This window comes from Nerophis lumbriciformis, linkage group LG07 (genome assembly GCF_033978685.3).
Source record: "Nerophis lumbriciformis linkage group LG07, RoL_Nlum_v2.1, whole genome shotgun sequence".
Lineage (NCBI taxonomy): Eukaryota > Metazoa > Chordata > Actinopteri > Syngnathiformes > Syngnathidae > Nerophis > Nerophis lumbriciformis.
Genome location: NC_084554.2, coordinates 25567211 through 25593216, shown reverse-complemented (window position 1 = coordinate 25593216; position 26006 = coordinate 25567211). Strand labels below are relative to the sequence as shown.

The following is a 26006-nucleotide window of genomic DNA, read 5'->3' as shown; positions in this document are numbered from 1 at the left end:
CAGAGCATTTAAGACTCACCAACGAATCTATGTAATTTTATCCGAGATACATTACTTTCGTTGAAACCGAACAAAAGGCAAACAATCTTCATGATATAATTGCTGTTTTACTGAAATTCTCTTCCTGAAGCTTTTATTTTGAAGGTTTTGACAGGAATATGTTGATCACCACCCATACAAAGTCCACAAAACGGACGATTCCTTTCTGAACGACACGGTAGGTTTTTTTTTTAAAAGGTTACAATTTTTTGACTGTTTTGACAGTTTAATTTTGTTTACTTGGTGGAAGTAACTTTTCAATGCAGGTGTAACATTTCTATTTCAGTTTATTCCAAATGCATTGTCACCGTTGCGTAATTATTGTGCACATTGTTGTTTTTTGCACTATTACAAGGTCTCACTGACTTTCCAGGTCACTGTGTCCACCTAACGTGTGTGTGTGTGTTAGCAGATGGCAAATGAGGCGAGACCTTGTCCATGTGATATTGGGGATCGGATGGAGTACGGGGGACTCGGCCAGGAGGTCCTGATTGAGCATTTAAAAGCATATTTAGTGAAACCATCTATTGTTTCTGAGAAGGCCGTTATTGTCATCCAAGACATATTTGGGTGGCAGCTTCCCAACACCAGATACATGGCAGATATGCTGGCTGCCAATGGATACATGTGTGTGAAAGATATTCATGAACTATACGAAAACCTATACTGTAGCTTACATCGGCCTGTCTTTTAGGGCTGTTTGCCCAGATTTCTTCCTCGGAAAGGAACCGTGGAGCCCATCCCATGACTGGTCTACATTTGCAGCATGGCTTGAGGACAAAAAGCCAACCGACATCAATAAGTAAGCACTTTATTTTGGTGGGAGTGTGCTGAAAGAGCATAGCACTCATTCCCGTTGCCTTCCAGAGAGGTGGATGTGTTGCTGGGGTTCCTGAAGGAGAAATGTGGCGCCAAGCACATCGGAGTGGTGGGCTTCTGCTGGGGCGGGATCGCCACACATCATGTGACCCTCCACTACCCTGAAGTCAAAGCTGGGGTGTCATTCTATGGTGTGCTGCTATGAATGCAACACTATGGTCATTGTCTGCTGCGGTTTCCTGATTGGTTCTTAAAACCTCATGCAGGGATAATCCGAGAGGGAGAAGACAGGTATCAACTGAAGAGTCCAACTTTGTTTATCTTTGCAGAGAAGGATACTATCATCCCATTGGATCAGGTGAGCATTTTTGGTTATGAAAATCAAATGATGTAACTGCTGACAAGCACTTGTGTTGCTCAGGTGAGTGGTCTGCAGGCAAAGCTGCAGGAGAGATGCACAGTGGATCACCAGGTGAAGATCTTTCCCGGACAAAGCCACGGGTTCGCACACCGAAAAAAAGAGGACATCAGCCCTGTAGACGAACCAAGAATACAAGAGGCGAGAGCGGATATGATCAACTGGCTAAACAAATACATTTAAATCAATGCAAAGTGTGATATCAAATATGAGGATCGGTGGAGGAATTAGTGCCTTTGGACAGTGTGACTACATGTAAAGTTGGGCCATTTTTGTGCAATGTTGGGTCATGTTTTTTATGAGGTTAAATCAAAATAAATATCTGTGCACAAACAATAACATCAAAATTGCTTAAATGCACCAATCAGTTGACAGTGCGCGTGTAGCACCAAATCTATAGGTCGCATTAGGTCTGGGCCAATAATACCTTTTGCTGGAAAAAACATTGTCCCACAAATTATTGCCAATAAATATTGTTCGCATTATATTGACATCAAATCAAATACTAATGTAATCATAATGTACATAAAACACAATTGTTCCTTACAAATGCAACAAACATGTTTACCAAGAACTTGTAATTATCCTAAATAAGTAAACAATAATAGAAGGGACTCTTAATCTGTTGGCAAAAAATTCAATTTAATAAATAATGAACATCTTAAAAAAACTGTCAAGTGTTTTGGTTGTTTCTATCACTTTCCAAAACATTCAGCATATTTGCTCATTTGTCCACGTTGGTGGGCTCATCTTGCTCACTCGTTTGAAGCTGAAATATTCCCACACACATTTGGCTACACAATCATATTTTTTCCCGTAATTTTTGTTTCCTCACAGTCCTTCACACTAGCAACTAGTGAGGCTTTGCCCATGTACCCTGTGTGTTTAAGCTAGCAGTCTTGCCTCCACCCACAGAGACAAAGATTGTGGATAACAGACAAGAGGATTCACTCGGTTCATTTAAGTCTATTGAATAAATGCACTCAGGTGCTGAGAGCGATGCACAAAGTAACCCTCCTGCACCGATTTATCAATGACAGCAAAGTTATCGAGTTCATTTCCATTTATCGTTTGTTTGATTATCGGCCCAGGCTTACTTGGCGGTCTAATTTGCTCTGTGGCCGTCAGTCACTAGAGTCTATTTACTTCTGAATAGCGCAAAGTATGAACCGAGAGTACTTCAAAAGTGACTTATTTTTAAATTTGCATGTGTGAGAAATGTATGCTTTATAAATAGTGCATTTTGTGAAATGATGGCACAAAATAAACCAATAGATGCTCGAAATTTCCACAGACCAACATTTTAATGGCAAGTTTCATACTAGAACAGCAATTGTGTCAAATGATAAATAGCGGTAAGCAGTGCGGTGCTCGGGAAGTGCCTACAATCTCTAGGACAGCTCAGACTTGTTATTACCGCTTTCTAGAGCACAACCGAGCCTGCAAGGGAGTTCAGGGACAAGGTGGGGTTTTAGTCCTCGCACTCTCCTGGGCTTCGGATGTCATCGATCTTGAGGATCATCTTGACGACCTGAGTGGCCAGCAAGATCTGCTGCTTTTTGCCGATGAGGGTCTCGATCACATGCTGCTGCTTCATGTCTGCGTTAAAGTAGAAAGCCTTTTAGCGGTGAAGCGTTGAAATGAAGAGATGATTTGATGCGGCTGCTCACCATTGGTGTTGTTGTGGAGACAGTCGATGCCCAGGTAGGGGTTGTTGTCTCGGACCTGTCTGGCTCGGACCTCGGTCATGGTCTGGATGGGGTTCAGGCCGCTGTTCTCCGCCAGCGCCATTGGGATGACTTCTAAGGCATCTGCAAATGACCTCATCGCATACTGCTCCAAGGAAGGGCACTTTAAATAACACAGCATAAAAAGTTAAGGACTGATGTTGCCAAATATCACTTATTTTAGGAACTGTTTGACACTTTACCTTGTCCGCAGCCTGATTGACAGCCAAAGCACAAGCAATCTCGGAGGCTCCTCCTCCATAAACAACACGGTTATCTCTGACCAGGTTGCGAATTACGCAGAGAGCATCATGGAGTGCACGCTTGGCCTCTTCAATGATCTAATCAGGCAGACGGCGCACAGGAGTAAACCAAAACCATCCCCCTCAAATCATATATATTTTACATCTTACCATCTTGTTGCCTCCACGGACAAATATGGTCACAGCCCTGGTGTTCTTGCAGTCCTGGATGACCAACATGTGATCCTTTGTGGTGCCGAAGGAGATCTCCTTCACTAAGCCAGCAGTGCCCAGTTTCTCAGGAGTCAGCTCAGAGAACCTGGGCACAATGCGACCCCCTGTGGCGATGGCGATCAACTGCACAGGAAAAATAAGTAGAGTTGCTTACATACAGTACATTGTTTCCGAGACATCTTGCAGGTCACTTATTATGGTGTCAGTGCATCATGGATTTAATGTACCATTGTGTACATTGAGATTTGCATACCCATTTAAGTTAAGTGTATGAAGTGTCTAGGAGGTGAACTGCACTTTTTCTTTATAATTTTGCCTATCATCCACAAGACAAAAACACACATTTTTCTTTTTTTATGCACACTAACTAGTAACTTAATTAGATCAAACCAATGGGCAATGAACAATGGAGCCAATGGAAGTCGCTCTATTCTGCCTATAAACCACTTAAAAAAACATCCAAACAAGGTTTTATACACACACTGTAAATACGTAAGTAATGTAGTAACAGACACATTCATAATATGTAATATTTACGTTTTGCTCATTTTAAGCATACGACGGTGCATTAATTTCTCAAACGCATCTCCAAGTTTACATTTTTCCATTACTGATTACTACTCACTGCAGACATCAAGAGCCAAAAACCCCTCAAAAACATCACTTATTGTACAATGTCTGCTGTCATTAGGATGCCGTCTGATAAAATGTTGATATATTCCCGTTTGGATGAATCTTCGCAAAGAAAAAAGGAAGGGTGGAACTAAGGGTCTTTTCGTATCTTAATCGCCATTACAGTCTGAATTGGATGCCAAAGTTGACCAATTTATCGGAGTATGCCTTTATCCTTCTATCGGGGTGAGAGGCCTTATTTATGATCTAGAATAAACGTTCACAAGTTTCAAGGCGAGAAAGCAGCTCACCAGCTCATGATGTCAATATAGCAGCCACAAGCGGGTTACCTTTCTGTGACAATGCGCCGCGAATAGTAGTTAGATTGCGTTAGCGCTTATAATAACAATATCACTAATACTTGGTTAACATCAAGGTCACAAAATGTAAAAGGAGTATTGTTGGCAATTTGTGGATGGTTATTTAGAGGGCTTTAACATAACATGTGATGGTGGTTCTTTGGTCAAAATTTAGCATTGATTATGTTTTACAGACTCAAGCTGCTTTCTGACACTAGTAAATGTTGGCATGTCAGGTGACAAGTGTCTCACCTCAATCTCAGGCCCTCCAACCCAGCGCACAGCAGGTAACTTGTTCTGCAGCAGAAGGTGGTTAGCTTCATCGTCAAAGCCCCACTGGCAGATGGCCAAGTTGGCACCATTGCTTTTGACCTAAAACGAGACAAGAGTTGATTACGTTTAGATGTAAAGACATCCAACGTTAGCAGTCATGTTTTTGAATAACTAACCTGTTGGATCATCTCCTCAAACGTCTCCTTTTCGTATTTCTGGAGAGCTTTGTAGTCCTCCACAGAGGTGACGTCCAACTTGTGCTTGGTCTTGGGCTTTGGGGGCTCAAACGGACAGGTGAGGATTGCAATTTTAACGTCTTTCAGAACCTGAATAGCAACAAAGAGTCAGAATTAGCCATTGTGTTGTACATATGTCAATGTTACTGTGATATTTATACCTTTGGCATCTGCGGGTGACTGAACTCTTTGTCGACGATGACACCCTTGATTAGCTGTGTGTCCTCCAGCTTGCCTCCCACCTTGCCCTCCATCTTGATAAGCTCAAAGTCCACATCCTTCCTCTCCATGTCGGCCACGGTCAGGATGGCGTTTACTGCAATCTCTGCCATCTGTCTGTGGCACCGGTTGATGCTGAAAGTAGAATGTCGAACACAAAGATTAGCAAATACAGGGTTTCCCTTAGGTGTAACTTATTGTGGCGCACCGCCGCGGCAAGATAAATGCTGCTACACGTTCAAAATAAAGTTTTTTGTTTTTTAACATGAAAGCATTTCTTTACATGAAGTTCACTTTATATTCCTAATTGTGATTCATTGTATCCATTACACAATATCCAATTGTATTTCCAATCCTAAAAGAGTGTAAAAAAATACTGTCTATACATCACAAAATGCCACAGTTTCAGACGGCCGTTTTGAATATTCCTCTTCGAATGTCTACGGCAATTTCCATAGATTCGGGGTAAGATGACGTATCAGTAGATCAGTCATACTGGAAATATGCAAAAAATAGAAAGAGATGTGCTGTCCGTCATTCACAATCCTTATGTGCGACTTCAATAAATGTTTTTTTTTGTGCCTTCTAAGTCGTAAATAAATAAAGTCTGCTAACTGAGTCAATGGGGGCTCTCTATTCCGCCCACAAAACCCTCTAAATAAAAATTCAAAACCCGCCAATAACACTTATATACATGTTGGACCTGAATTTTAACTTAATATTAGCAATGTTATTATAGGCGATAACACAGACAAACTATATTTTTAGCGGCACATTGATAACAGACAGCTAACTAGCCCTCTGCTGCTGTACTATAAGGCAGCCAATGTCCTGCAACTACCGCTGCTTCAAGGCGTCTTCGCTCTTCAAAATTATTCTAGATTATATATCATGCCTCTCATCTGGATAATTAAACCATAAATGTAGAAGTTGTTCATTTGTGACATTCAATTTAAACCTGGAGATGGAGAGAGACACAACTGAAGACGGTGTCTGCAGGCAGTAACTTTTCCTTTTAACTCTTCGTGTAGATCAGACCTGGGCATTCTGCGGCCCGTGGGCCACATCCGGCCCTTTGTGCGTCCCTGTCCGGCCCGTGTGAGGCCAATCATAAATTACAAAATACATTTAAAAAAGTATCTATATCGAGTGTGCAATACAACGGTGCTGCTTTTGTTTTGAAAAGCGTTATTTGTATTACTTCTGTGTGGACGTATGCACGTGTGTGATTGTGAGTGCAACAGCGGCAATCACAAATTACAAAATACATTGAAAAAAACATCTATGTCGTGCGTGCAATAAAACTTTGCTGCTTTTATTTTGAAAATGGTTATTTATGGACGTATGTCCGGGGTGTAACCTGTGAGTGAAGGTGCACAGCGACAAGTGATGCCCAGGTACCACAGAGATGTCAGCTCACGCTAAAAAAAGAAATGTTGATGAAGACTGCCGTGTTTTCAACAAGACATGGACTGCCATGTATTTCTTTACATAAATTAAAAGGTAAAGCCGTGTGCTTAATTTGTGGTACACAGGTTGCTGTGTTTAAAGAATTAAATTTGAATCGCCACTACACGACGAAGCACGAGGAAAAATACCGTAATCTGTCTGATGAAGAGCGCGCAAGGGAGGCTGATGCGTTGATGGTAAAACTGCAAACCCAACAAGGACTTTTTGCCATATTTCACACCCCCAGAGATGCAGCCGTCAGGACAAGTTTTGTCATTTCTCACAAAATCGCCAGAAAAAGTAAGGCGCTGATATGCCCGGAGAAGAGGGGCGCATTTGAGAACGTGTCACTCTCCCGACGCACTGTAACGAGGCGGGTTGAGACCATCACCTGAAACTTGGAGCTTCAGCTGAAGAACAGAACGGCCGACTTTGACTGTTTTTCGCTGGCTTTGGATGAGAGCTGCGATGTACGTGACTGCGCCCAGCTGCTCATCTTCTTACGTGGGATAACTGCAGACTTTCAAATCACGGAGGAGCTGGGAGCCATGCAGTCAATTAAAGGGACAATCACAGATAATGACTTGTTCACAGAGATAAATGCGTGTTTGGACATGTTAGGACTGAAATGGGACAAGCTGGCAGGTGTGACACCAGATGGTTGTCCAAATCTGACGGGGAAAAACGTTGGACTTTTAAAGAGGATGCAGGATAAAGTGACAGAAATTAACCCTGTGCAGAAATGGACATTTTTGCATTGTACTATACATCAGGAAGTATTGTGTAAGACAGTGTTAAAAATAAAACCATCAAAAGCAATCTGCTTTTGTATATAGTTAAGTTAGGTTAAATGAAATTATTATCATTATTATTTATCTTACGGTATATCAAAAATAATATTGAGCAAAATTTAATTGAAACATTGTCGATGTGGCCCTCAGCAGTGCTCGGGTTGCTCATGCGGCCCCCGGTAAAAATTAATTGCCCACCCCTGGTTTAGATTATGATTAATTCTTCATCTAAACTGGAAGATATGAACATCCCATCAGTCGTCATTGCAGTAAAAGCAGACAGACATTGTACAGTAAGTGCTACATGATGCTATAGTGTTTCACTAAAGGTTGATCGGTTTGGCACACAGCTTCTAAATTTGTAGCTCACCCTCAGATTTAGGATAAAAAATATAAGGTTCTGGATCATCATTATTCCCAACGTAATCATTTTTGGCTTTCACAAAGTCTGCATGATTGGCATTGTTGTTAATGGGGAAGGGATCTGTGGTTCCCGTCTATGTCAAAGAACACATGATTTGCTTGATCATTATCTCTCAAAATGGCTCTGGAATCTCTGTGAGATAGATATGATCAAAATAGTATCAATTTACTTGCAAACTTTGTAAGTATTTTGGTGTCATAAATCAGATGTATAGGATATAGCTTCAATATAAAGGCAACTTGTTTTTCCATTCTACTGGCACCTAAATGTATTCGAGATAGACCCACGGACAGCAATATTCAAATTTTAAGATGACACTGGCGGCTTGGCGCAGTGGAAGAATGGCCGTGCGCGACCCGAGGGTCCCTGGTTCAATCCCCACCTAGTACCAACCTTGTCATGTCCGTTGTGTCCTGAGCAAGACACTTCACCCTTGCTCCTGATGGGTGCTGGTTAGCGCCTTGCATGGCAGCTCCCTCCATCAGTGTGTGAATGTGTGTGTGAATGGGTAAATGTGGAAGTAGTGTCAAAGCGCTTTGAGTACCTTGAAGGTAGAAAAGCGCTATACAAGTACAACCCATTTATCATTTTAAGGAGAGAATGGCTTCTAGCAGCATGCAGCAAGTATGACGTCAAGCTCTCTGCAACTCGCTTTTTGTCACGGACATGGAGCGACAGAAGTAAAGTCTCTCTAAACACGAATACAGTCTCCAAAACCACCAAAAAAATGCTAGATTTCCGTATTTTTCAGATTATAAGTCGCAGTTTTTTTCATAGTTTGGACGGAAGTGCGATTTATACTCTGGAGCGATTTATGTGTGAAATTATTAACAAATTACCGTAAAATATCAAATATTATTATTTATCTCATTCACGTAAGAGACTAGGCGTATATCAGCAATCGTCACACACACACGGATCGACAAAGCATGGGCTTCAGTGACAACCGAAACCATCCTGTCCGGATTCAGAAAGGCTGGAATAATTGGAACTGCAACTGACGATGACTCTGACGTAAGCGACGTACCGATAGAAGAGGCGCATTGTCTACCTTTGGAGTTGGCAGAGTTGTTTAGAAGCGACACCGAGGATGAAGATTTAATCAGATTTAGTGATTAGGAGTGACAGATTGTTTGGTAAACATATAGTATGTTTTATATGTTATAGTTATTTGAATGACTCTTACCATAATATGTTACGTTAACATACCAGGCACGTTCTCAGTTGGTTATTTATGCGTCATATAACGTACACTTATTCAGCCTGTTGTTCACTATTCTTTATTTATTTTAAATTGCCTTTCAAATGTCTATTCTTGGTGTTGCATTTTATCAAATAAATTTCCCCCAAAAATGCGACTTCTATGTGTTTTTTCCCTTCTTTGTTATGCATTTTCGGCCCGTGCGACTTATACTGCGGAGCGATTTATAATCCGAAAAATACGGTTGTTGCCAGTTGTTTAATAAAAAAGTGACTAAAGGGATTTGAAAAATCTCTAGAAAAAAAAAATCTCAACAAAGTACATGGTACAAATAGCAGCAGCAATTGAAAAATAGAACAAAATAATATTATGTAAGAAAAAACATGTTAATACTATGATCAATAACATATGTTTTAAATGTATGTATAAATGTTTTGCCTTTTTTAAAGAAAATAATTATAAATAATTTGATGAGGCCATATTAACCACACCCTAACCATGCCCCCACCGCCACAGGTATCTTGGAAATCGAGGGATAACCCTGTGGATATACTGTATGTAGTCCACTACTTATGTCCTACTTAAAGTACCAATGATTGTCACACACACACACTAGGTGTGGCAAAATTATTATCTGCATTTGACCCATCACCCTTGATCACCCCCTGGGAGGTGAGGGGAGCAGTGCGCAGTAGTGGTGGCCGTGCCCGGGAATCATTTTTGGTGATTTAACCCCCAATTCCAACCCTTGATGCTGAGTGTCAAGCAGGGAGGTAATGAGTCCCATTTTTATAGTCTTTGGTATGACTCGGTTGGGGTTTGAACTCACGACCTACCGAACGTGCTATTTGAAAAATATCTCAAATATTATAAAAATGTTCTGTGCTTTATTAAAAAAACTACAAAAAAAAAACCTGCATCTAAGTCGTTTGTCAGGAGCGCAAAAGCTGATTGCACACCAAAACAGAGTTGACACCCAGCAAAAGCAAGGAGAGAAAGTTAAAGAGAAAGGTATTTCAAGTTAAATAAGGCATTTCTACCTTCATTTAGACCTTACTATCGACAATAACATCTAACTTTACGCCGTGTGCGTCTTCAAACTTCCGTTTGGACATCTGTGTGTCTAGAGTGTGGATGCTCTCCCATGTGTGTGGGGCTTCCTCGCACATTCCAATTCCAAAATATGCATGTAACTAACATCTGTTACCTAACAACCTTTGTTAACTAACATTTTTAGCTTTGTTGGCGATTGTATATGTGAGTGTGAATGATTGTCTGTCCATGCGATTAGCCATGCTAATTTTGGTTAGCCTGTCAGTGAGCTGGTCCATCGTACTTTAGCATTAAGCTAGCGGCAATATAGCCAGCCTTAATCCTGTGCAAATGTATTGCTTTTTTCAGTATATTCCAAACTGTATTAAGACTTTAACGTGATTCGTACATGTATGTGCACTTCATGTGTATATATGATGTACTTTCCTCTGTGTGCTTGGTTTTACAGTAACTTCATTGCGGACAATATCAATAAACCACCTCAAGTAATTTTTTAAATCTTTGATTCTCAAGACTGTTTACATATTTGGCAAACTAAATTTTAAAACCCAGGTCGGGCAGAATATGGTGTGGCCTGTTATACCATTTAGAATAAGCAGCAACAATTGGAAAATAGAGAAGAACAATATAATTAAAAAAAAAACAATCCATCCATTTTCTACAGCTTTTCCCTCGGTTATTTCTAATAACTAATAGATTTATTTTTAAATATACAGTATATACATAACACAGATTTGTTTTTAGATATACTTTAAACATTTGGTTTGCCTTAAAAGAAAAAAATATATCCATCATTGCCAATCAAAATTATCATGACGCCATATATATATATATATATATATATATATATATATATATATATATATATATATATATATATGTCACATTGACCACGCCCCCTCCGCCACATAGTGGCAATCTGGGGAAAACCCTGAAATAACATAAAATAGCCAGTGACAACGTGTGGTAAACTCACACTTTAGATCCCAGCGTTGTCATGGCGGTCTGAATGAGCGGTTCTGTGTTGTTGGGATCATAGGGAAAGGTCTCCCCGATTTTATCGAGCTGCTCGATGGCGATACGTGCGGCTTGATCGTAACCGTCAGAGATCCTGATGGGGTGGATCCCGCGGTCCAGGAGCTGCTCGGCCTGCTCAAGCAGAGCCCCTGCCAGCACTGTTGAAACAATAAATTAATAATTAGAGATGTGACAGGCAGTCTTAAATAGTGACAACTTCTTCCCTTTGATACAATGTTCTTGTCTATTAACAACATTTTGTGGCAGTATTTGGGCTGGGCGATTTGGCTGAAAATTGTATTACAATATACGTTTTTTTGTCTTGGCCAATATCGATAATTAGATATTTTTATGACCTAAGTATGGACCAGCAGAAAAATATATTAAGGCAGAAAGAAAATGAAATCTAAACAAACATGGAAAACAATCAATGTAAACAAAATGATAAAATCACAATAAAAACTTTACAATAACCTCTTAAAATTACGGTGCAGAAATAAGGAATATGTAGGAAATGATTAATAAAGTGCAACAATATAGTGCAAAATGTGAAAATGTAAACAGAAAAACAGAGAACAATTTTTGCAGGATTATTGCCGGGAAGTTACGTGGTCTGTAACATTTTAATTGAGTCTGGTGTTCTTATCAAAGTATGGAAATGAATGGATTAAATGTAGAACTGTGGAAATGACAACTGAGGTAGTTGATACATAGAATCATTTTTATTTATACTATTTTGTTTTATGTTCAATCCTAGATAGGCTGTGATTTAAAGTTTAATTGCTTTGTAGATACACTGAGATTAAGTCTAAATTCATTGTGTTCTTTACCAATTTTTCCCTCAGAATTTTTTCCTAACTTTAAGTGTTATGTCAAGAGAATTATTTGTGATACATACATTTTAGAATGAACAATCTGAAGTTGTTGTAGTTGTATTTTGAAGTTATTATGCAATGATTTAACCCGTCTGGGCCACGTGGAAATAGATTTTTCTCCTTGCGGCCCTGAGGTAAAATGATTTTGACACCCCCGAGATAGACATCATAAATTATAAGAACCAACACGTCTTCAATGCACTATGCAATGCTAATGTCCGTCCACATAGATCAATTACAATAATACATAATGTTGGATATAGAGAACATACAACCCTTTATTTATTGAATCAAAAATATTGAAATTCAACGACTTGGTGCATTTGCAAACAGCTAAAATTATGTACAAAGCCAACTATAACCTGCTACCTAAGATTGTTAAACAATTCTTCTCAACAAAAGAGGAGAAATATAAACTGAGAGGAAAGTTTAATTAAAAACACTTGTATGCACGTACAACACTTACAACCTTTAGCATATCAGTATGTGGAATAAAACTATGGAACGGATTAGGCAAATAAATCAAACAATGTACTAATATGATCAAGTTTTAGAAACTGTTCAAACTAAAAGTGTTTACAAAGTACAAAGAAAAACAATCATGATAAACATCTTGCGCTTTTTTAAAATTAGATAATGATTATGTATTTAATATTTGTTTACTTACTTATGGTACCGTATATTATTTATGTATTTATACACTGTTCTGTTACAAACAGAGAATAAGGAAATGGAATAAAACTGCTGTGATATGAAAAGCGGTAGGATCAAATAAGCTCTGCTTCTTCCTACTCCTTTTCAGACATGCTGTAATGAAAACTGGAAATACCGTATTTTCCGCACTATAAGGCGCACCGGATTATTAGCCGCACCTTCTATGAATTACATATTTCATAATTTTGTCCACCAATAAGCCGCCCCGGACTAAAAGCCGCGCCTACGCTGCGCTAAAGTGAATGTCAAAAAAACGCTGCGCTAAAGTGAATGTCAAAAAAACAGTCAGATAGTTCAGTCAAACTTTAATAATATATTGAAAACCAGCGTTCTAACAACTCTGTCCCAAAATGTACGCAAATGTGCAATCACAAACATAGTAAAATTCAAAATGGTGTAGAACAATAGCAACATAATGTTGCTCGAACGTTAATGTCACAACACACAAAATAAACATAGCGCTCACCTTCTGAAGTTATTCTTCATTCGTAAATCCTTCGAATTCTTCGTCTTCGGTGTCCGAATTGAAAAGTTGGGCGAATACGGGATCCAAAATGGCCGGTTCCGTCTCGTCGAAGTCACCGGAGTCAGTGTCGCTGTTGTTGTGCAGCAGTTCTGTGAATCCTGCCTTCCGGAAAGGTCGGACCACAGTTGTGACCGAAACTATCTGCCCAGGCATTTACGATCCACTGGCAGATGTTGGCGTATGTCGACCGGCGCTATCTGCCCGTCTTAGTGAAGGTGTGTTCGCCTTCGGAGCTGTGTGAAAAAAGCCACCCGGCTTCTTCGCGTAAACTTCCCTTAACCACTCGCTCATCTTTTCTTCATCCATCCATCCCTTCGAGTTAGCTTTTATGATGACGCCGGCTGGAAAGGTCTCTTTTGGATGGGTGGAAGTTAGCATGGCAAGCTAGAACCACAGTGAAGGATGACTTCTCATTCCCTGTGGAGCGAATATTCACCGTACGTGCTCCCGTTCCACAGTGCGGTTCAGTTGCTGTGAAATACGGTAGTAATCCGTGTGCGGATGGAGAGATTGCGTCTTTTTATGAACCGGATCGTTTTGTAGGAGCCATTTTGTGGTCTTTACAGATGTAAACAGGAAATGAAACGTACGGTGATATCCGCGCGTTTTTTCTTCTTCTTCCGGGGGCGGGTGAAGCGCTTCCTGTTCTATGGGGGCGGGTGAAGCGCTTCCTGTTCTATGGGGGCGAGTGCTTTCATTGGCGGTTGCTTGCGTAGAAGAAGAAGCGCTTCCTGTTCTACCGGGAAAAAAGATGGCGGCTGTTTACCGAAGTTGCGAGACCGAAACTTTATGAAAATTAATCGTAATAAAGCGCACCGGGTTATTAGGCGCACTGTCAGCTTTTGAGAAAAATTGTGGTTTTTAGGTGCGCCTTATAGTGCGGAAAATACGGTATGTGATGGATTACATTGTATCGTATGCTTGTTCGAAATGAACTGAAACTGAACTGAATAGTGCAAAGCCACTTTCAAGTCAGCCACCATTGCGGCAAATAAACTCTGACTTTTACTAATATCATCGTAGGACGAGGAATATGCTAACCACTAGAATAGAGCTCTTGATTGTAAACAGAGGTGAGCAGGCTGATACAAATATAGACAGTAACGATACCAAGTATAGTATGAGAATATGGTCAATACAAGAGTGGTTATGTTAGAGCTTCAATAGCAAAAACCAACAGATTTAAATCAGAGCCAATAGTAGGAAATAATTTAAGTATTTTATTGGTATTGTTACAGCACCATCGCATTGTTGTCTGATTATAATTGTAATAAAACATTTAATTCATTCAATGATCTTGAATTTTTTTTAGTATCAGTTAGGGATGTCCTGATCCGATATTTGGATCGGATCGGCCGGCGATATTTGCCAAAAAATGCGTATCGGCAAGGCATGGGAAAATGCCGATCCAGATCCAGTCCGTGTTTTCCAACGCACCTATTTAAATAATACATTCCACTTTTCTGCTGCTCCCTAATTTCCGTTCCGCATTTTCCAGCACACCTTCAACACATCCACAGGTCTGTGGATTCTCACGCAGTTGCTTTTAGCTGCTGGCATTACACGACAGGCTCTTCTCACTCTTTCCCGCGTCTCCCTCTCAGACAGCAAGCGCACCTTCTTACACACGTCACATACTGTCACGTCACACACGTATACGTCCTCCCCGAGCAGAGAGGTAGCAGCATGGCTAACGTTAGCTGTGATGCTAGCGCAGCCGTGCGAGCAACGCTCCCTCTAAGGTGTGCGCCTGTGCAATTGCGCACTGCTCAAGCGTCTTCTGCGCACGGCAAATCTATGCCACGCACAAAATCAAATAAAAAAATAAGCGCATAACAATTTTCGACACACGGACACGACAGAGAAAACAGTTTTCGTCATCATTGTTGAAATATTGTAACGTCTGTCGAGACGCTTATCTCCGTTCGGTGCCACACGCCCACACCATCAAAATGTCGAGGCAAACATTTCCACATCAACACCGTATGAAAAAAATTGTGATTTTTTTAGTTGTGATTTCCTTCTCTGCATGAAAGTTTAAAAGTAGCATATACTAATGCAGTAATGAAGAAGAATGTTTTAATGTAGACACATAGAATCATCATACTGCTGTGATTATATGCATCAAGTGTTCATTCAAGGCTAAGGCAAAATATCCACATATATATGGTGTATCGTGACATGGCCTTAAAATATCGCAATATTAAAAAAAGGCCATATCGCCCAGCCCTAGTTCAATGATGCCATTTCTGTTTGTCATGTATAATTTTGTCTATTTTGTGTTTATTCTTGAATAAACAGGTCAGTTTCTTGTTACCAACCATTGTGTAGTATTCAAACTCACCTAATTCAGCTGGCTAGTTGCTATCAAGAGTACTAAAACCCTTTTCAACATGATTCTGACAACTAAGTAGGCTAAATAACTTTAAACTTTAATACATGCTTGCATTTGGCCCTGCGATGAGGTGGCGACTTGTCCAGGGTGTACCCCGCCTTCCGCCCGATTGTAGCTGAGATAGGCTCCAGCGCCCCCCGCGACCCCAAAGGGAATAAGCGGTAGAAAATGGATGGATGGATACATGCTTGCATAGGCCAGTATCGGTATCGGATCGGAAGTGCAAAAACAATATCGGTATCGGATCGGAAGTGCAAAAACCTGGATCGGGACATCCCTAGTATCAGTACTAGCGATGGTACGACCAATTAGGGCTGGGCGATATATCGCGGGTTTGTCTCTGTGCAATATAGAAATTGACTATATCGTAATATTCGAGTACCCTATTTTTCGGAGTATAAGTCGCACCGGCTGAAAATGCATAATAAAGAAGGGAAAAAAACATAAGTCGCACTGGAGTATAAGTCGCATTTTTGGGGGAAATTTATTTGATATAACCCAACACCAAGAATAGACATTTGAAAGGCAATTAAAAAAAAAAAAAAAGAATAGTGAACAACAGGCTGAATAAGTGTACGTTATATGACGCATAAATAACCAACTGAGAACGTGCCTGGTATGCTAACATAACATATTATGGTAAGAGTCATTCAAATAACTATAACATATAGGACATGCTATATGCTTTCCAATCTGTCACTCCTAATCGATAAATCCGATGAAATCTTATACGTCTAGTCTCTTACGGGAATGAGCTAAATAATCCATCCATCCATGCATTTTCTACCGCTTATTCCCTTTTGGGGTCGCGGGGGGGCGCTGGAGCCTATCTCAGCTACAATCGGGCGGAAGGCGGATATTATTTGATATTTTACGGTAATGTGTTAATAATTTCACACATCAAGTCAAGCCGCTCCTGAGTATAATTCGCACCCCCGGCCAAACTATGAAAAAACTGCGACTTATAGTCCGAAAAATACGGTATACGTTCTCACGCAGTTGCTTTTAGCTGCGGGCATTACACTACATGCGTTTCGCACTCTTTCGTGTCTTTCCTTCTCACAGAGACTTAAAACAAGCGCACCTTCTTACATATGTCACGTGTGCAACGTCACACGCTCCCGCGGAGCAAACAGGTAGCGACATGGTAACGTTAGCTGTGATGCTAGCGGAGTGGTGCTGGTGGTAATACGAGAGAGAGAAGGTGCAAATCTGGTAACAAATGAAGGAAGAATTAATTCCCAAGAAAAATACCACGAGGTCCAACGCCTGGCGGTGGTTTGACTTCAAGCGGGAAGATGTTGAACAATTATGCGGCAAAAGCGTTGCTACAAAAAGTAGCACCACTGCTAATGTAGCATCATTTGAAAAGTCACCCGCTAGAGAATAAGGAGTGCTTGAAACTCTGCATGTCAACATCTCCGTTCGGTGCCACACCAACAACATGCCGAAGCAACTATTTCCAGATCAACACCGTATGAAAAAAATAGTCAACAACAGAAGGAGATAACGTCCGCAGGAACCTACCACATAGCGAAGGACATATACTATTTGATTTCCTATTATGCAGCTCATTTTTATTTGACAGTTATTGAAATATCTTGTGTGACATCATGCACAAAAGTGCACTTTGTTTTAAATAGGGATGTCCGATAATGGCTTTTTGCCGATATCCGATATTGTCCAGTCCAGATATTATGCAGTCATGGAATTAAAACATTATGCCTAATTTGGACAACCAGGTATGGTGAAGATAAGGTACTTTTTAAAAAAACTAATAAAATAAGATAAATAAATTAAAAACATTTTCTTGAATAAAAAATAAAGTAAAACAATATAAAAACAGTTACCGTATTTTCCGCACCAGAAGGCGCCCTGGGTTATAAGCCGCGCCTTCAATGAACGGCATATTTCAAAACTCTGTCCACCTATAAGCCGCCCCGTGTTATAAGCCGCATCTAACTGCGCTAAAGGAATGTCAAAAAAACAGTCAGATAGGTCAGTCAAACTTTAATAATATATTAAAAACCAGCGTGATGTGGGCGCGCATGGAGTCGTATATCAACATGGACGGAGCTGCGTGAAAAAAGCCACCCGGCCTCTTCGCGTAAACTTACCTTAACCACTCGCTCATCTTTTCTTCATCCATCCATCCTTATGAGTTAGCTTTTATGATGACGCCGGCTGGAAAGGTCTCTTTTGGCAAGGTCTTCCTTTTGAATATCACCATGGGTGGAAGTTTCTGGCCATTAGCATGGCAAGCTAGAACCACAGTGAAGGATGACTTCTCATTCCCTGTGGTGCGAATATTCACCGTACGTGCTCCCGTTGTATCCACAGTGCGGTTCACAGGAATATCAAAAGTCAGTGGAACCTCGTCCATGTTGATAATGTTCTCTGGCCGGATCTTTTTTTCAGCTATCTTGTTTTTACAATATGCACGGAAAGTAGCCAGCTTTTCTTGAAAGTCTTTAGGCAGTTGCTGTGAAATAGTAGTCCGTGTGCGGATGGAGAGATTGCGTCTTGGAAACCTGTCGCTTAGTAGGAGCCATTTTGTGGTCTTTACAGATGTAAACACACAAAGGAAATTAAACGTAATATCCGCGCGCTTCTTCTTCTTCTACGCGGGCGGGTGGTTGCTTACAGTAGAAGAAGAAGCGCTTCCTGTTCTATGGGGGCGGGTGCTTACCTTGGCCGTTGCTTGCGTAGAAGAAGAAGCACTTCCTCTTCTACGGGGAAAAAAGATGGCGGCTGTTTACCGTAGTTGCGAGACCGAAACTTTATGAAAATGAATCTTAATATTAATCCATATATAAAGCGCACCGGGTTATAAGCCGCACTGTCAGCTTTTGAGTAAATTTGTGGTTTTTAGGTGCGGCTAATAGTGCGGAAAATACGGTACATAGAAATTAGTAATTAATGAAAATTAGTAAAATTAACTGTTAAAGGTTAGTACTATTAGTGGACCAGCAGCACGCACAATCATGTGTGCTTACGGACTGTATCCCTTGCAGACTGTATTGATATATAATGTAGGAACCAGAATATTAATAACAGAAAGAAACAACCCTTTTGTGTGAATGAGTTTTTTTGGGTTGGTGCACTAATTGTAAGTGTATCTTGTGTTTTTTATGTGGATTTAAAAAAAAAAAAATGATACCGATAACAAAAAACCGATACCGATAATTTTCGATATTACATTTTAACGCATTTATCGGCCGATAATATCGGCAGGCCGACATTATCGGACATCCCTAGTTTTAAACTATTGTAGTGGCGTTCTGTACAAAAAGTGCACTTTAATTTAGTGTTGTTTTGATATGTCATCTTAGTGACATCATGCACAAAAGTGAACTAATAGCTTGTTTTTAAATTTCTGACAATCTTGCACTTTCTGTTTTGGAAATGACATGAATGTTTGTGCCACTGCTTAATAACTGTTTAATAAATACAGTTTTGGTAAATTGACTTAGTTCTGATTTCCCTCTCTGCATGAAAGTTTAAAATAAGCATATATTAATGAAGTATGAACAAGAATGTTTTAATGTAGACACATAGAATCATCATACTGGTGTGATTATATGCATCAAGTGTTCATTCAAGGCTAAGGCAAAATATCGATATATATATTGTGTATCGTGACATGGCCTAAAAATATTGAGGTATTAATAAAAGGCCATATCGCCCAGCCCTACGACCAATAGGGCCCCTGTGACTACTTGGTATTGGATCGATGTAAAGTATCAAACAGAAGAATACGTGCTTAGTACATTTTAACAGAATTGTAGATAGAATCATGCTCCAACTGAAATTAACCAACTATGAAGAATAAATTAGCAAAAAAATTAACAAGTTTAAAAAAAAAATTCTACCAGAAATTACACAATATGTTAACATATTCGTTAGCAGCCAAATTGTGAGCCTTTGTAAGCTATTTTGAAATTGTTCCATTATTCCCAAACCATATATATATATACATATATATATATACATACATATATACACACACGTGTGTGTGTGTGTGTATATATATATATGTTTATTAGGGCGGTGAATCTTTGTGTGTCCCACGATTCGATTCAAAATCGATTTTTTTCCCCAATTCAACACGATTCTCGATTCAAAAACGATTTTTTCCCCGATTCAAAACGATTCTCTATTCATTAAATACATAGGATTTCAGCAGGATCTACCCCAGTCTGCTGATATGCAAGCAGAGTAGTAGATTTTTGTAAAAAGCTTTTATAATTGCAAAGGACAATGTTTTATCAACTGATTGCAATAATGTAAATTTGTTTCAACTATTAAATGAACCAAAAATATGACTTATTTTATCTTTGTGAAAATATTGGACACAGTGTGTTGTCAAGCTTATGAGATGTGATGCAAGTGTAAGCCACTGTGACTCTATTGTTCATTTTTTTTAATTTTTATAAATGTCTAATTATAATGTCAATGAGAGATTTTTTAATCACTGCTATGTTGAAATTGTAACTAATATTGATACTGTTGTTGATAATATTAATTTTTGTTTCACTACTTTTGGTTTGTTCTGTGTCGTGTTTGTGTCTACTCTCAATTGCTCGGTTCATTGCAGTTCTGAGTGTTGCTGGGTCGGTTTTGGAATTGGATTCCATTGTTATGGTATTGCTGTGTATTGTTTTGCTGGATTGATTAATTAAAAAAAACAAAAACATTTACAATTAAAAAAAAAAAAAAAGAGAATCGATTCTGAATCGCACAACGTGAGAATTGCGATTCGAATTCAAATCGATTTTTTCCCACATACATTAAATAATACCCCTTGCAATTTTTCTTTTTTACGTACCAACAACTCCAGTGGTTCCATCACCAATCTCATCATCCTGTGACTTGGACAGCTCCACCATAAGTTTAGCAATCTGATGGTCCACATCCATCAAGCTGAGAATAGTGGCTCCATCATTGGTGACAGTCACTTCTCCATCTTTGTCAACCATCATCTTGTCGAGGCCTGGCCACGTAATGTGGGAGAGGGTTTACAACAATGTCCTGAGCAAGGAATTTAACATCTGGTTTATTATTATTATTATACACACCGTTAGGTCCCAAAGAAGTCCGAAGCGTTGACGCAACTGCCTTGGCTGCCATTATATGAGACTGCAAAAGACATCAATGAGCGTGTTCATTTAAATACACAATTACATTAATAATGTGCGATGATATTAGAAAAAACATCAATTATGGCTACTGTCGGCCATAGCCCTCGCCTGCTACGACAGCCCCCGCCCTGAAGCACATGGGCCTCATGTTACCATTGTAGCTAGTAAACGGATCTGCTCATCTTAAAAATTACGTTGTTATCGCAATGCTACAAATACTTGAAGGGTAAAATTTGGAGATTTCCACGAGCAAACGTTTAATACATCGTTCAAACAAACGAACAACAAAATAACACCCATGCGCTCGCCAACGTGCTAAACGTTAGCCCCGCTAAGCTAGCCCATTGTACCTTCAGTGCGTCGATGCCCGTTAGCCGTGTCTTCGTGTCCTGGTCTTTAATAATGATGAAAGGCCTCCCATACTCGTCGAAGGCAAGTGTGCCTAACGTTGACATGTTGACGAAGGAAATTGGCTTGTCACTGATAAAATAATGACTTTTACAGACGGAATTCTGGAGTGTGGCTGAGCTACACGCCGCACGGATCTGCCGGCGACTTCTGGAAGAATCCACGGGCGGATAGGGCGGGACCAAGTCGCAATGTATAGCTTCTTACAAATGTACGCCATTTTACAAAATAATACGACATTCGTTTGATTTTTTTAAACTAATACTTTCCTGTGATGTTAATTGCTATTGTGAAATGTTATCCAAAGATGAGTTCGAATAAAAGCAACATTTCTGCTCATTTGGTCTGTTCCGATCTCGCGAGAGTTTGACTCGTGGGTAAAAAGGCTTCGAGCTGGGTGGGATTGACGACTTCCCCTTCATTTATGAGAAGGTATTCCACATTTTTACCTTGGCTTTATACAAATGTATACAAATATCGTAATGAGTTACAGTAGTAACGATTTTACTTGACTAAGGCCGTACAGAAATGATATATAGTACCTGAATAGTGTCTCCACGTGTTAAGTAACTGTTGAGGGATGACGTAACTTCCGGGTAACCTATGGCAGTGTTTAGATGTTATGAGCTTTTCAATGGTGAGAGCATTTTTGACGCGAAACTCTTTATACTTGTCTGATCTCATCTATTGTTGGTAAATCACCTAAGCAACGCGATGTTTATTATCTGCTTAGTTATCTTTAACTTGTCTTTTGCGCCATCTTGTTCTGCTGTCCCAGCCCTGCTTATTAACTGTAAACATGTCTGTGTTGTCATCTAGCATGCCCGGTGAAGTCAAGCCTCGGATGGTGGTTCTCTACGGCTCTCAGAAAGGTCAAGCTCAGTCCTTAGCGGAAGGGATCGCTGAAGAGGCAGAGGTGCATGAACTCCTTGCTGAGCTCAGTTGCTTCAATGAAAAGGAAAAGTACAATCTGGAGAAGGAGAAGTCTCCTGTGGTCTTCATTGTGTCCACCACTGGAGACGGGGAGCCACCCGACAACACCCTGCAATTTGTCAAGCATATCAAGAAGAAGACCCACCCCTGTGATTACTTAAAACACCTCAACTATGCACTTTTAGGTAAATTATATTATGGCGGCATGTGTTGTGAACCTTTATCCTGTGTGCCTTCTTCATGTAAAGTATTAAGATGCTGAGTATGTGATACAGATGTATCATATTTTTCCTCCCTCCGTGTACTCCAGCTTTAGGAGACACAAATTATGCAAACTTTTGCAACTGTGGCAAGACTATCGAGAGGCGTCTACAGGAACTTGGGGCACAACAATTCTATGCAACGGGATATGCAGATGACGGTGTAGGGTAAGGAATGCAATGTAAACATTATTGCACAGACTAAATATTATACCTAGGGATGGGTGCCAAATTTTGTACTTTTATAGGCACTGACCAAAATTCCGTCGATACTACCAGGTATCGATCCACGTAAACTCAAACAGTGCCATATTTCGATACCTTTGTTGCACGCGATGTCTCATCCGGGTGCGGACTCGGCCAGCTCAAATACTTAGTGAGCAAACAAGCACTTAAAGCAGACTGAGTTTGCCTCGAGGTCAAAGGTGTGTCAAGGCAAAACAAAGTAAACATTTAAATGAATACTTTAATATCTGCTTGTCATTTTGACTTATGATTTCACAAGTTATCCATCAATTTGTACGTACAAATATATTACACAATTGTGTAATAATACTATAAGGTGATATACATTCATATTCATATATATTCACTGTTACAAGAGGCCTTTTGAAGGGAGATGTGCGATGTGGCCCTCAATAAAAACGAGTTTGATGCCCCTGGTCTGGGTAATGTTTGAAATTTCCATGCCAACAAAGCAAGTATGTCTGATTAAAAAAAACTCAGTAAGGCACCACTTTTTAAATTGTGCTAGCTCAATGCTAATTTAAATTGGATTTACCATAAAAATGCTACTGATTAGTATTAGCGATCTCAACACCTTCAAATTTGGTAATGAAAACTACAACTTAGATACACATTACAATCGAACAGCTGGTGTGTAATAAGTGAAATTGCTTAGATTTTAATGACGTCACGTCTGGCTCACGTCCGGTTTATTGAATATGCGTGGTGTTTAAGCAGCGTCTGTTCTCAATGGGTACTATGCGCCATTTAGCCATTCCCAAAGAAAAATGCCCGATGCTTGCGTTGTTTGTTGGCTCTACAAACTGTTCAAACCGCGAAAAGGATAAAAGGTTCTTCCGAGTTCCTCGAGAAGTAATCAAGAAGGGTGGAAGAGTGCAATATTTTACGAAAGACGATGACAAAAAGTGGCACACACTCCAGTACAAAGGAGCAGAGTCGAAGAATGCACAAGTTTGCAGTGACTACTTCCTTAAATGTTTTTGTTTGATATATTTTTTATATACTTTACTCTTTTAGTTTTCCCATTGAAGTATTATATTGATATTATTTGTTTTTAATTTTTTAACAAACAGAAAGCCAGAGTCAATGATACTTTGTCAGGAAAGGTACTTGTATGTCTCCCCTCTTGTTTACACAAATGTGTCAGAGTACATACAATAACAAGACAAACATCAAATACGGTGATGATTCAGTAATTATTAGTTTGTTAAATGTATATGCAGTCATTGGTGTCAAGTTGTCCTCGCAAAGTGCAAAGTTAAATCATGAAATGCAACCTTACCCGAGCAAAAACGATGCATATTAACTTTAACATTAACTTAACTTAACTTTAATATGTATTCGGGAGAGTCTTGATACCAATTTCCTTGACCCAGCCACACACAAAGAAGCTTTAGGCTTCCACGCTTTTCCGAGAATTCATCTGGTTTGTCGTGGAGAATGACGTCATAGCACAAGATAGTTCGATATGTCTGGTAACTCCACTGACGGATAATCCTTGATATCACTCGACAGATAATTTTTTCATAAAGTATAGGGATCTATTCCATTGCGTAGTTTGATTTTTTGTTCATATCTGTGTTTTGCTGGAAGATCTAGGCCCCTTGTGTACTCAGTTTGCACTCTGCTTGCTGCACAACAGCCATTTTGTCTTGGTTGACCACCGCTTTCTTTCACTTCCGGAAAGAAGTCACGTGTCGGAATATAAGCAATACTTACAGTTAGGGGTGTCACAATATAAAAATGTCATATTGCGGTTATTGTGACCATAATTATCACGGTTATCATTATTATTGCAGTATTGTTGAATGCGCTGGAAAAAGTACTTATACACACTTATATAAAAAGTACCTATACTCTCAACCATTTTTTTTTAAATAACTAAAACAAATAAACAATATACTTTCTTGGCAGAAGAAACATTAAATATTTTTCAGGTTTATAAGAGGCATATTTTTCCTCATTTGAGTGTTTAAAGGGAACTGCACTTTTTTCACAACCCCTATGTAAGACAAGCTCACATATGTTTTTCTTTTATTGAATGAAGGGTTCTCACTTCTCTGCTCGCTTTGAGTGTCTAGTATATAGAAAAGCGCTATACAAATCTAATCCATTATTATTATTATTATTATTATTATTGATAGCCATTCTAAATCGTAAATAAACGTTAGCAAAAGTTAGCTAACAATAGAGCCAAAAAGAGATGCTCTATTTCACCTATACAGTGCTTTAAAAAAACTTCCAAACACCTCCATCAAAGTTTTATATACACACTGTAAGTATTTATGTAATGTAGTAACAGGCACATTAATAATAACAACAATTAATATGTACATATTTTGACCATTTTAAGCATATGGCGGCCCTCTAATTTCACAGGCGCATCACTTTTCCCTTCAACAACATCAACAGCACTACTAATCACGACAGAGATCATGAGGAACAACAAAGACTTCTTTAAAAACAAATGATGATCCTGAACTTTATATTTTTAGCCTGAATATAAGGAGGATGAGCAACAAGTTCAGAAGCTGTGTGCGAAACAGATTCAGCTTTGGTGAAACACTATAACATCATCATGTAGCAATATTGCTAAGTAGCACTATTGCTAAGTGCTCAACAAGAAATACAAACAACAAACATAATAAAACAATCACTTACTGTACATGGTCTGCTCTCACTGCGATGTCGACTGATGGGATGTTTATATTTTTCCATTTAGATGAATAATTAATCCTAATCCTCAATCCTCACAAAAGGTTAAACATAAATTGCCACAAACGAGCATCTTTTTGTGTTTTTCTCGTCATCTCCCGGTCTAAGTTAAATGTAAAAGTTTACCAACTTCTTGGTTTATGGCCACATGCTTCTGCTATCTAAGTGACAGGCATGATTTATACAGGTAATCTAGAATTAACTTTGAACAATTTAGAGGCGATGCAGCAGCAGCTAAGTAAATCAATATAGCAGCATAATCTAGTTTGCTTTTTGTGAACACAGCGTTGCTGAAGATAGTTTGTCTGCGTTAGTGCTTATTATAACAATACCGCTAATACTTGGCTAATATTCAGGTCAAAAGATGTAAATTGAGTATTGTTGGCGGCTTTTGGATGTTTATTAAGAGGGCTTTATGGATTTAATAGAATACTCCCTTTAGCTGCATTGTTAGTTACCTCGAACTTGCCGTATGTTACGAGATAGAATGCATAAAAAAAAGAAAAACATATATGTTCTTGTGCTAGAGTGTTAAATAATTTGTTTTATTTTAAAAAATTGCATTTATTAACACTTGAGAACACACATAATTATTTCAAATAGGTACCGTTGAGTCAATTCTTGGTAATCGGTATCGTATCGATTTAAAATGTGAAAGGCAGCCATCCCTAATTTTAATA

General features: G+C 39.3%; 3 protein-coding genes across 7 annotated transcripts in view; 2 read left to right on the top strand and 1 right to left on the bottom strand.

Annotated features, from left to right (window-relative positions):
* Positions 1-30: 30 nt before the first annotated feature.
* On the top strand, positions 31-2547 carry cmbl (carboxymethylenebutenolidase homolog (Pseudomonas)). Of its 4 annotated transcripts, none has more exons than XM_061965592.2 (6): positions 31-217; positions 449-666; positions 734-841; positions 907-1049; positions 1125-1216; positions 1280-2547. In XM_061965592.2, the coding sequence occupies exons 2-6, from the start codon at positions 452-454 to the stop codon at positions 1457-1459; spliced, it is 738 nt and encodes a 245-aa protein (XP_061821576.1). In that variant the 5' UTR covers positions 31-217; positions 449-451; the 3' UTR covers positions 1460-2547. The 4 variants fall into 4 exon arrangements, with proteins under 4 accessions (XP_061821576.1, XP_061821574.1, XP_061821573.1 ...); XM_061965590.2 differs by having other exon boundaries at positions 31-305; positions 452-666; XM_061965589.2 differs by having other exon boundaries at positions 31-305.
* Positions 2548-2561: 14 nt separating this feature from the next.
* On the bottom strand, positions 2562-21348 carry cct5 (chaperonin containing TCP1, subunit 5 (epsilon)). The gene is made up of 11 exons (XM_061965588.2): positions 21115-21348; positions 20702-20762; positions 20452-20616; positions 11073-11271; positions 5121-5313; positions 4900-5049; positions 4703-4822; positions 3417-3602; positions 3207-3344; positions 2947-3127; positions 2562-2875 (listed from the first exon to the last, which is right to left on the bottom strand). The coding sequence occupies exons 1-11, from the start codon at positions 21217-21219 to the stop codon at positions 2748-2750; spliced, it is 1626 nt and encodes a 541-aa protein (XP_061821572.1). The 5' UTR covers positions 21220-21348; the 3' UTR covers positions 2562-2747.
* A 182-nt stretch (positions 21349-21530) lies between these two features.
* The window catches only part of mtrr (5-methyltetrahydrofolate-homocysteine methyltransferase reductase), a 70285-nt gene continuing 65809 nt past the window's right edge, over positions 21531-26006 (top strand). Inside the window, exons 1-3 of one of the 2 annotated variants that reach the window (XM_061965597.2) lie at positions 21531-21604; positions 21992-22290; positions 22416-22533. In XM_061965597.2, coding sequence (XP_061821581.2) covers positions 21597-21604; positions 21992-22290; positions 22416-22533 — 425 coding nt within the window. In that variant the 5' untranslated portion in view covers positions 21531-21596. Of the gene's footprint in view, positions 21605-21663; positions 21810-21991; positions 22291-22415; positions 22534-26006 lie in introns of those variants that run through there. The other variant, XM_061965598.2, reaches the window with a different exon arrangement.